Here is a 12352-nt window from a genome sequence, read left to right on the forward strand (position 1 = left end):
TTAACTGGGAGTTTTAGAAATCAGTGCTTGTAAGAAGCAATGTTTTTATATAAATAAGCCTTCCAGCATCCTTAAATCACAACTAAGGGTGAAAGCCAAGGATAAATTTTTTTCTTAAAAGCTGAAAATTTTAAAAGACATCAAGGTTCTAGGCCCCAAATTCATAATCGAGATGTTAATGCTTTGGCTCATACATTAAAAGAATTTTTTAAATGTTAAATAAATAAATAAAGCAGGACAAAAGTTTTGGCCTGGAATTTTGTTAAATATGACCCTTTGGTGAGGGAAGGAAGCTAATAATGGCATCAGTGCCTAAAGACTTCCATCCAGAGAGACATACCCGAAACATTAAAAGCCCTCACCCTATTAATTATAATGCATTTTTGACCTCTAAAAACCCTCTTACCTGTTTACAAGGGTTTATACAGCTGTTTGCCACTGGAACACCACCTTGCAGAGTATAACCGTGGCATCCTTTGTTGATAATCACCTGTTGCCTAGCAAGCATCATCCCGCATGGAGACAGACAGCACTAGGGCTCTTCCATCCGAGGTTAAAATTCAAAACAAGCCCAACAAGCCTGCATTTCAAGGTGGTCTTCATCTGCAACTAGTTAAGTTTAAACTGGCAAACAACAACAATGGTGTCTGAAGCCAATGGTGCAGCATTGCTGGCTTCCTCTTGAACTCCAGCGTTGTCACTGTGCACCGAAGTCTCCTGCTGCAAACAGGGGAGTTGTTCTGTACTGGGAACAGGCTTCCAAAGCTCAGGAGCCCCCGTACAGGATAACGCAGGAACTAAAGGCAAATACTTTTTCCTCCTTAAGGATGCCTCCTTTTTTTTTTCCTCACAATCTGTACTACCAACCGAAGTGACTGGGCCTGAGTGTGCGTTCGTACCTATGAAACCGTCACGGTGCATGCACATCCAAGGCATGTGGAACCACAGGTCAAATAAGGCACAGATACCAAGTAACGGTTCTAATTACAAACGCTAGCTCTCAGGAACTCTTCATCCATTCAGAGCTAAACCCATCACCGCATAATTCTGGTAAGAAGCCCCTGGAGACGGAAGAGCTCCTCAAATGTGTCAGGAAAGGCTTTATTAACATCATCATTAACATTTAAAAAGCAAACTTGGAGCATTTCTCTTTCTTTTGGCAATTTGGTGCAAATGTTAAGTGCAAGATAAAGCAATTTCAAACTTTTCTTCAAATTAAAATTGAAACTAAGGCCAAACGTGATAGGTGAACAAAATAAATGAAAACTTAAATTTCAGCAACTCCGGCTCTTCAAACCAGCAAAGCCCCAGACTTGTGCACTGTGGTGAGGCTTAGGGTGCCTGCCCCCGCTTCTTGCATGCCAGCAAACAGCACCATTTCCTCATCAAGTTGAGGACCGAGAAGCAAATGATCCCCTTCACTGCAAACAAAGGGGGGTCACAGTAACACTAGTGATCCTTCAGAATTGACACACCGTGATAGTCAAAATGAAATTGATGGTCTCCCTGCTTCTTGCTCAAGACATACAAAATCTGAGCAGCAGCAAGTACCCCCTCAGCTGCAAACAAAGGGGTCAAAGGTTTGCCGTCAATTCACTTCCAGGCAGAAAAACATTTTCCTCAAAAGAAACAATTTATTTAGAATAAAACAAAAGCAGCTCAACTGTGAGCGCACGTTTGAATGACAGCTACTTTTAAGCTGTGTGAGCCATAAAAAGGGTTTTTCTTTACTTTTCCAGAAATCTTGTGTACACAGCACAAAGCAAAGAGGTCATTTTTTCCACTTAAAACACCGGCATTGGCATCACAATAGCAGATACACAACTTTAAGCTGCCATTTTAGTAAAATGCACAAATACTAAACAGATTAGCTTTCTTCCATCAAGAGGCCCATGTAAACTCCACATAAGCCACAACTTCTCTTCAAAAAGGTCCATTAGAACTTTGAATTTCTTATCTTCATCCGCTGTTCACCAGTTTTGCTTGCGGGAGGGGAAAAAAAGGTTATTCAGTACAAATGTTTACAATATTAAAAATATATATATCTATTTTCCCTATTCCATTATAGATGAACATAACATTTAACAAGACCTTCCTGGATAGTCCACCTTGACTTCAAAAAGCACCAATAATACCCACTGGCACAAACCTTGAAATGAATTTACTATATGAAGAGACACATAACAAATAGAACAATAGGGTGGGTTTTTTTGAAGACTTCAATTAAGTGACATCTATAGGACAGAAAAATACCCTTTGTAAAACTCATATAACTGAGTAAAACATGACCACACACAAAAAAAAAAATCCAGAAAAAAAGTTTATGATCAATTGATTCTATCAATATATTCCAAATATAACTTAAAAAGTAAAACTATAAAAAGGTGGATTCTAGTCAAACTTGTATCCCCTCAATTTTCATTTTATAATTTACATGGAGCAAAACAGATTACTCCATTACTAAACAAAGGGGTCAAGATAAAACCATTTAAAAATCCACCTTCATGTGTGTTACCAAAGAAAGCAGCTGTTATTTTCTTTTAAGTAAGAACTCAAACAAACTCAAATGGCTAAATAAACAAGGAACACTTCAGGACTCTTACTTTTCAACTCTGTTTAAATCATACATGTAAAACTCATCATTAAACTTAACAGTTTTCCATGGTTACCTTCAATTATTTTCTCTTAAGGACATCACTATAAACAGATTGTTAAAGGGTCAGCTCCATTTATCTTCTTGTTCTCATACCTATATCCTATCTCAAAACCAAACACTTTGGCAGAGACAGGAAAAAAAAAAATGCCCAGAAAATTCTCTACAAAAAATAATTTTTCACATAAAGATCATTAAGGCCCTCTCGCAAGAGGATTTCCTAATTCAGTTACCACAGTTTTTGATGAATGGTTCCTGTATGGACCCAAACTATATTCAAGAAATAATGAGCAATTTCACTGTTTCAAGTGGATTTAAAATTTTCAGCTTGCAAAAAGAAAAAGAAAAAGCATTGTCAGTGAAAATCTGCTCATAAAGAAGTCTCCAAATAAAACTAAATGATGTCTGACTCTGAAAGCAACAACCCATCTTACTTTTACTACTATACCTCAAATGATGTGAATAAGTCAAGAAGGGCCAGAGTGTAAATTACCTTCAAAATATGACAAAAGCCTATCCTAGCCAAAGGACAGATATTTTAAGATGCAACCCTTAAAAGGAAACACTATCTACTCTCAGTTGAATCAAAATGGGCATCTTAAAACAGGAATTAAAAACTCTCAGTGGAAAATTCTTTACAGGAATCCCAGTTACAATCAACAAAATAATATTTAAATAACTAAGTAGAACCACTGGCTAGGAGATGAATGATTGCTTAATTTTCCTTAAACTTTGAAGTTGTGATGTAAAAGACTTATCTGGATGTTTTTCCTAGTTATATTTAATAAGCCATTAAATGATATACTGAAGAAATTTTCTCCCCATTCACTTGAATTGAGTTCCCAAAAGATCAAGTAATTAAAAAAAGCATTTAAAAAAAAAAAAGAAAACTTGGTTGTCCCAAAAAAAACAGCCAATGCTGGGATTATAAAATTCTGGCTAAGGAGAATTACAACCAGTTTTAGACTTTTGCTTTCAGTCTAACTCTGAAGTATAAGTATATGGTTTATGAATATTATGAACCTGTGCAACATAATGGGCAACACAAATAAGAGATTCATCTGAATGATGGCACTCTGTAGGTAAACACCAACCTAAACATTATTAGTTACTTATAATATATACATTTAGAAATGGTATCAAACCATTGATTCAAAAACATTGAAACACAAATTGCCCAGATCTAACAAAAGCGGCAATGTCAAATAAGGATTCAAACATGGAACAAAAACCATAGTACTCTTCCAAAAGCCTTCCTGCCAACTTAAAAAAAAAAAAAAAAGAAGAAGAAAAAGAAAAAGGGAAAAAATACACACACTTTGGATTATAGTAACATTAGGTGTCACAAACTTCACTTTCCAAAATAGCAAAATCATTTGTCCAGTCATATTATCAAAAGTTAATGATTAGTGAGAGGATTTAAACTAGAAAAATGTATCCAGCAACAAACTGTACTTTGATCCCATGTATGCACAGAATCCACACTTGTATTAGTTTCTGAACAGGTGTCTACTCCATATTAGAATGCCAAGCACTGCTTTTTGAAAGCAAAAAGCACCAAAATAGTCTTAACTGTACAGTTTGACTTTTTTCCTAGAGGCATACCAAGGAATTTCGTGCTCATAGCCTAATACCTTCTTTCTTTCAAAATGGCTAATTCTTCCAGTTTAAAAATAAAAAGAAAACAAAAAAACCCCACAAAAACCTCCATATTTAAAAAAATTATAAATGCATAATGAAAACCAAAAGGATGACAGAGCAGTGATAAGGCTTCCATGCTGACATGCATTAGACACCTGTCATAATGAAAAACAAAAAGCTACATGGCATATCCCTGGGTTATTATTGGTGCTATTTCAAAACTGCCAGCTTTGATAACAGAAAGAAAACAGTTGGACTCTGCTGGGCTTTCAGTAAGTAACTTTCACAGAATAAAAACACAACCATGATCCAGAAGGTCCTAAAGTTTCTAATCATAATTAACTATCAAGGGCCTTAGCTGAAGTCTTCAGCCTTTAAATCAAGGGGGAGGTGGGGAATGGGGGAGGGAAATACACTCACTAATGACATGAGAAACTAGAGGAAGAGGAAGGGGTATAGGTGTAGGTGAAAAAACAAAGAAAAAAATCATCCATTACTATTAAGCAGCAAAAGTCCTTGTTAAGAACCAGAAGTTGATATAATCCTCGGCTTAAAAAAAAAGTGAGGATGGATTAAATTAGTTTGTACTATTATAATACTTTCTTGGTATCCGGGAAAATAAAACAATAAAAAAGGTTTTTCCTACATTGACATTTCAATTTTCTCTGGCTGGACAAAAAATTTCAAAGGTATTTAAAACATTTCCAATAATGTAATGTGACCACTACTGTTTAAATATGAAAATAAGGGCTTGAGAAAAGTCAAAAAAGAGCATGTCAAAGGCATTTTACAATAACTTTTCATAAATTCTGCAATCCAGATATGGCTGATTATGCCCACTGAAACAAAAGAAGCCTTATGAATGAGCTTGCAAACAACTCTTCTTTCTATTACTGAACCCAGACAGTTAAATGGATACCAAAACCAAAACTCATCTTTGCTGAAGAACACTTATTTTTGAAAAACGCAATTAAATTAGAACTGAATCTGCTACACCTCTCTGAAAAAGGTCAGTTAAAACACCACCACACACCAATCACTGACTAAAGAATTCTGATTTTAAAAGCACCTACTCACTTCTTGCATACTAGTGTAATCATAAGTCACATATGGTTTGTAACATAGTCCTCAAATGTTTACTGAACAGATACAGCTACAAACCAAAAGTGCATATATGGGATACAGTAGAACTCAAGAACTGATGATAAAAATGCACATATTAAAACAAACTCTCTGGGAATAAATTGTGTATTTTAAGAAAAATACTCATTTACCTGATTAAAATAATTAATTTCTATACAATTTATCAGCTTATACTTTTGAGATCCCTGATCAAATTTTAGTTACACAAATAATTCTGATACAGGAATTATTTACCTACAGACCAATCAAGCCACTTTTAGATATATATCACCATCTTATACAATCACCAGACTCTTTTCTCCAAATTCTGACTTACCTAAAAAAATTTTGGTTTTGTAACTTCAAGGATTTTTTTTAAGGTCAAGATTAAAAAATTTAAGAAAGAAGAGGGAAAAAATTACTTACAACAAGGTGGGAACTCCTAGTTAAAGCAAGTCCATCTGCCTGCTACCTTTAGGGCAACCCTTTCACTTAAAACAATACCTAACCTGTCCTGACTTCTATTTTAAAGAGATTCATAAAAATATAAAAAAAGAAAAAGCTACAACAACTAATTAAAAAGAAAACTGCCTCTGATGCTGTATCCCATTACACATCACAAAACATCAACAACATAAAAGTAGTAAATACAAGTTACACATGAACTTTAAGACGCACCACGGACAATGATCATGACCAGGTAATCTTCTTCAGATTTGGCCAGTGCCTTGGCAGGGGAATCCAGGAACTGCTGGGAGAACTCACAGGGTGGGAAGGCATGAAGGACCCCGGTGTTCTCCTTGTCTTTGTTGCCACCCACAGGGAGGCTGATCACCCCAGCGGCCTGCTTTTGCTTTAAATAGGACACGAGGTTCCTAAGTGGCCTCTGTGTAGAGGTGGCAGTGTCTGATGTGGCCGAAGAGGAGGAGGTCCGGCTGTCAGAACTTCCAGGCACAGCCAGAAGAATGGCATAACCATTGGGCCCTGCCACTTTGATGCGTCGAGTTACTTCATCCAACTTGGGCTGGTCCAAACGGAGACGTTGGGTGATCTTCAGCTGGGCTACTTTGCCTCCAGTTGAACCCTCCACAAGAAGACTACTAGCCACTTGAAGGTCACCCTGCAACAGATGCATGTTGGATGGGAAGTTGCTGTTCTTCAGTAGAAGCATGCCCTGCCAGGCTAAACAGAGTTTGGGAGAGGATGCTGCAGAAGGTACTACCCCACCATCCTGTTTCTGGGAAGGGGACTTCAGCTTTGATGAAGCAGTGCTGGTGCTGGGTGCACTCCCATCTGATCGGTCTTCTTTTTTCAGAGGGCTTTTTCCCTCGGTGGGAGCAGTTGTTCGGTGCTTCCTATCCCGTTCAGCTGATGCAGAGTTTTTACGGTCTCGTTTGTCACCTTGGCTCTTCTCCAAACTACCTCGTCTGTCTCTGATTGGAGAGGGCCTTTCCAAAAGAAGACGGGAAGATCGATCATTGTCACTGTTGTAGCGATCCCGGCTAGTGCTCAATTCTGGACTGCGGTCAGGAGAAGGAGCACAGTGACGTTTTCGTGGCCGGTCGCTCTCAGGGGACCTATCCAGATGCCGTCCCCCACTCTCCTCAGGCAGCCTTCGCTTCCTAGGTTGGTCTCTGCTACTGGGCAGATCTCTCTCGCCTCTGTCCCGGTCCAAGGACCAGCCATCCCGCCTGCGATCTAGGTTATCCAATGGCTCATAAGCAGGCACGGCAGTAGCTGCAGTTCGAGTGCTGCGTTCACGGACTGGGGGAGGAGGTGGCACCCAGTCGGAGTCAGGATAAAGGTCCCTGTCACGATCTCTGTATAGTAAGGGTGGTGTCCTATCCCGAGCACCCCTCAAAGGATCAGGTGCTCGATGCCCAAAAGCTTCTGTTACCAGTTCATAATGAGTCAGGGGCAGGGGCTGCAGATATTGCTGTTGGTAACGGTGTTCGGTGTCAGCAAAGTCTACTCTAAGGCGACGGTCTGGGCCACCAAGTGGGAAGCCCCGCATATGGGTCCAAGCAGCATGAGCTGCATCCAGGCTTTCATATTGGATATACGCCCAACTATCACCTTTGCGGTAGTCTATGGTGCGTATGGTGCCAAATCTGTCAAACTCTCGTGCCAGGGCAGCAAGAGGCACCCAAGGTCCCAAGCCACCTACCCAGAGGCGGGTAGTGGGTGTAGCTTTACCGTAACCAATTTTGATAGGATTCCGAATTATAATTTTGCCAGACATTGCTAGTTTGGCACGGTGAGACATGTCCAGGTTCTCGAATTTGAGAAACCCATAGGTACTGGTCTGGCCTCGAGAAGGCCGCTTAATGTCTACTTCTGTGATGACTCCAAAGCGATCAAAAGCCCTTCTTAAATCACTTTCTGTCACAGTGATGTCTAGATTGCCCAAGAAAAGCGTTCGGTTTGCTCGCTGATCATCCTCGGGTGAAATCTCATCCACTTCTCTGAAAGGAGCAGCACCGGCTCCACCTCCCACCCTTGGCTCAAGACTGTAGGCTGGGCGTACTCTCTCATAAAACGGATAGTCTCGCTCTCTCTCCAGCTCTCGGGGCAACGGTGGCGGGGGTGGAGGAGGCAGGCGGCCAAGAGCCAACTGCTGCAACCGGTAGTCTCTGTATCCCAAGGCAGCACCACCAGGGGAAAGTGATCTCTGGCCTCCACCACCTCCCCCAGGAGGGTGCCGGTGTCCACCTACAGAGGCCCCGACCACGCCGCCTGACGGAGGATAAGTATCTTTGTCTAAAGGAGAACGGCTGCGGCGCCTGCTCACATACACAGCCTCTATCTTCAGGGGCCGGTCATAGAGCACCAGGCGGCCTCGGGCATGCTTGGCCGCCCGCGCGTCCTCTGGCCGCCGGAAGTTCACAAAGGCTACCCGTTCATCCCCGCTGCCAGAACCCGAGAGATGACTGATTTTGACGCTTACATCACCGAAGCGTTTGAACTCGTGAAACAGACCGTCCTCCACCGCTTCGTCACTCAACTGGGACCCCAACTCGCTTATCTTCAGTGTCTTGTACTCCCCGCTGTCCCCACCACCAGGAGCTGAGGAGGCGGCCCCAGAAGAACGTGACTCCCCGCCTCCACCCCGGGAGCTGCTGCGCGGCTCGCCCCCGCCCGAGGAATTTTTGGTGCTTGGGGAGCTGTAACTATGTAAGCGGCTACTGGAGCTGCCCCCAGCAGTGTCATACTCGCGGCTGCCACCTCGGCTGCTGGACTTGTCCAGATGAAGGCTCCGCCGCGACCCGCCGCCGCCGTCGGTCTTTCCGCTGCTGCTCCCATTGCTGCCTCCAGAGCCTCCTAACTTCTTGCTCCGCTCCCCACGGGAAGTCGAGTCCTCACCACCACGGGAACGTTTAGCTTTGACTGGAGACCGCTCTTTTCCTTTCATTGTTGCGGGTCGCCGCAGGTCGTCTCCGCGGAACTGATTAACCCGCCGCCCCGCGCTCGTTTCACACAGCGGAACCGCACGCCGCCATCTTGGACTCCGCCGCGGCAAGGGATCCCGCCCCAGAGTCCTCATTGGTCAATTATCTCCTCCCTTCCACAGTCTCATTGGAAAAACTATTTGTCTGTCTTTACATCTCCCCGCGCTCCGCAAAGACGCCCGCCCAACAACTGTTATTGGGCTCCCAACGCCCTAGTCAGAGTACTTCATTGGTTTTACTCGTTGCCTATCTTAACGGTTCCTCGCGCCAGACTGTAGCTCCGCCCCTGCACTTTATAGTCACCTGACCCCAAAGTCAGGAGGCGTTGATTGGACAAAAAGTCTGCCTTGTAACGGTACTTCTTGTGCGGTTAAAGCAGCATTCCCACCTCCTCATCCCTTTCATTGGTTTGGTACCCTGTCCTTCAACCACTATTTGGAAAGTTGGGCTATCCGTTCTGGCATTTTTTCCTCTGAGAGGCAGTCTCACAGCGAATCTCGCGCAGGAGACCGCTCTCTTTCAATTCCCTTCTTCCAATTCCTCTGGCGGCCTAAAGAAATTTAAATTTAATTGGATGTTGACGAGGAAATTGATAGGCTGGAATAACTGTCTATCACTCGCTTAAAGGGATAGGCCCACATACTGACGAGGCTGATTGAAGGTGGAAGATTAGAACACGCGCTTGCTGTGCGACGTCATTTAGATGTCGCGAGATGGTGACCATGAGGCAGCTCCGCCTCCCCGCGCTTTCAGGGTTCTCCCCTCAAACATTTGTTCGGTCTCGCGGCGTACTTGGTGGTGCTGCAGCCCTCGGAGTTAGAAACTTCGGGGGTCCTCACTGTCCTGCCTGTGCCGAACGAGGGAATGGGTAGGCCCTCCAGCTGTCAGGGCCCAAGAAGCCCTCAAGAAGCTGTCACAGTGCGTCAGGCACCTTAGTCCCTCTGGCCGCTTCGTGAACAGCCTGAAAGAGCCTCACCCCCAGGGCGCGAGAAAGCGTCCCCCGCAGTCACCGGGGCCGGCGGGGTTCGGGAGTTCACCGTTCACAAAGCGCCAGGTCACACTAAAGCCCAGGGGTGACGCTGAGATCCTGCGCGGACTTTCAGGGTCCCGCAGTAAAGAAGTAGCGCAGCGAGGACGCAGCCCCAGCGCGTCGCTCGGAGCCGGGATTTCCTGACGCTCCTCAATCCCCTAAAACTACCTAGGGTAATGGAGGGGAGTAACTCGCCATCCTAGCCCCGCTATTCGCGGGCTTGGCTGGCACTATCCGGCCACAGCGGGCGTATTCCTAGGTTTCTTATTTTATGTTGCGAATCCACGTGGTTTGTATGTTCTATAGTACTGTAATGTAGCTGTGTTTGTTTTCATATGTAAGGCTTCTCCTCGTAAAATAATCGGTTGAGATTTACGCTTTCTGCAGATAATGCCGCACTTTTATTTTCCCCTCTGTGGCTTCTTGTCCCTACCGGCACAGACACTTTGCTGTCTCTAAATCTGCCTCTTTGCCTCCGTCAGTCATCAGCTTCTCATTCTTTCCATAGCTCTTGTGTCAGACGCTGTACGAGGTGCTGGTGAGACCGTGAATTTGCTGGTGAGACCCAAATTAGAACAGGTACAGCCTCTGTCCTGCCGCTCACCGTCTGGTGAAAGGAGGTAGTGCCCAGAAAAAATAACGTCCCCCAAACTGAAACCTAAACTTGAAAACTGTCTAAGATCAGGCATGGCAGCTTGTTTAGCTCTGCATTAGTCCTGCTTCCCTTTCTAAAGGGAAGTGGTATGTATTAGACCTGCTTCCCTTTCTAAAGTTTAGGGGAAGTGATATGAGCCTTTCATCTCTTGATTAGATCAAATGAATTTGAAAGAGGCCCACAATTAAGTGGATATGTAAAGCATAAAAATCCACAGTAAAATAGTGTGTAGATGTACCCATTGTATCGAAACTAGCTACTATGGGAGCCAGCTACCATGCCATGAGATTCCCAAACTGAGGCACTCTAGTTGACAGTCCCAGGTGAGCACCCCAGTGACAGCCAGCATCAAATGCCCATGGGAGTGAAACATTTAGATGTTCCAGACCAGTCAAGCCTCCAGGGAGGTCCTGTTAGAAACGAGATGCCAAGCGACCTGACCCATTCAACAGCAGCTGAAAGATAGTAAATGGTTGTTATTTAAAGAACAAAAACAAACTAGATCCTAAAAGCTTCATTAGGTGGCTAGTATGCTACCATTTGTGATTTTTAAAAATTATATAGATATACATACACACACACACATATCTATATGTATATGTGTGTCCTTGTATATTCATAGAAACTTACTTGAGAAATATTCAAGACAATAGTTACCAAGTTACCCTGAGGAGGGGGCCTGAGGGTCTGGAGTAAGGGAGATACTTAACTTTTAATTGTATATCATTGTTTGTTTTTTTTAAGTTTTTGTCTTAGGGTGTACAGACTATTACTCTTTCAATTTAAAAAAAAAACACAGCAATTTTATTTAGCTTTCCTTAAAAAATGGAAAAAGTAAAAGCATATATAAAAGTAGAATCTTTAAAGAACTCCCATGTACCTGACACCTAATTTCCACAATTAACAAATCATGTCAATCTTTGTTTCTCTATACTCGCTTCCCACATTCCCTCTCTCAATTATTTTGTTGCAGGCTTATCTGGTATATTTGCTGCACCCCTCCCCTCCCCCATGGAATCAACCATCTCTCCACAGAGTTCTGGTTCCTTTTAATAGGAAATGGCATTTAGAGATAAGAATCTAGATGCTAGGAGATTTAAAAAAATACAATATTTGTAAAAGCTCAAAGTACTCAAAGAAAAAGCTTTATGGAGAGGGTTTTAATCTGTTTTAAGGTTATATTAATACAACACAAAGGGAAATTGAAGTTAAGCCGTTATCTGATTACTCAAATTATTAGCTGATCCAGATAAACCAGTCTCCCGAATGACTACTTTTGAACTAAACTGACTTGCTTAGATGACTCACTGATCAAAGAAAAAGATAATGTTCAAATCAGTACAGTTTCCCAAACCTAATTATAGGGGTTGAGGGAACACAAGAATTGAGGGAAAGAATTCCTTTTTGTACTGCCTGCTAAACAGGTACCAGTATGTGTAGCAGTGCCTGAGGCTGCAAGGGTTTTAGTGGCTTGCTGCTTTAAATACCAGGTTGCTTCAAGGAGGCTACTGCTCACAATTGGCTGCACTAGTAAAGCTTTCCTGAGGAGACGGTAGCCTGCCTGGATCCAAGAGGACTGGTAAGTTTTATTGTTAGTCTGTAAAGACCTAGATCCCATTTCCAGTGAAAGAGCCAAAATATAATGCCTGTGATGTGTGTGTGTGTGTGTGTGTAGAACTGAATAATGCCAACATATGTTGGATCCGTAATGTAGTTAAAAGAAGTGATTTGTTTTATTTTCTTTTTATTTGTCCTAAAGCATGAAGCTGCTTAGTAAGTTTTTATCAGCTGATTTTACACAT

At 42.7% G+C, this 12352-nt stretch overlaps 1 protein-coding gene across 2 annotated transcripts; it reads right to left on the bottom strand.

The window, feature by feature from the left end:
• Positions 1-1614: 1614 nt before the first annotated feature.
• On the bottom strand, positions 1615-8960 carry RBM15 (RNA binding motif protein 15). 2 transcript variants are annotated; one of them, XM_037826424.1, is made up of 2 exons: positions 6095-8960; positions 1615-1982 (listed from the first exon to the last, which is right to left on the bottom strand). In XM_037826424.1, the coding sequence occupies exons 1-2, from the start codon at positions 8958-8960 to the stop codon at positions 1960-1962; spliced, it is 2889 nt and encodes a 962-aa protein (XP_037682352.1). In that variant the 3' UTR covers positions 1615-1959. The 2 variants fall into 2 exon arrangements, with proteins under 2 accessions (XP_037682352.1, XP_037682353.1); XM_037826425.1 differs by having other exon boundaries at positions 6182-8917.
• Positions 8961-12352: the final 3392 nt, after the last annotated feature.

This window comes from Choloepus didactylus, chromosome 2 (assembly GCF_015220235.1).
Source record: "Choloepus didactylus isolate mChoDid1 chromosome 2, mChoDid1.pri, whole genome shotgun sequence".
NCBI classification, from domain to species: Eukaryota; Metazoa; Chordata; class Mammalia; order Pilosa; family Megalonychidae; genus Choloepus; species Choloepus didactylus.

Excerpts from the sequence above, each read along its gene's own strand:
- RBM15 (XM_037826424.1), bottom strand. The coding sequence starts at position 8,960 with ATGAGGACTCTGGGGCGGGATCCCTTGCCGCGGCGGAGTCCAAGATGG. Across the intron at positions 1,983-6,094 it reads GGTCATGATCATTGTCCGTG|CAAAACTGGTGAACAGCGGA; the intron begins GTGCGTCTTAAA and ends CCCTCCCGCAAG.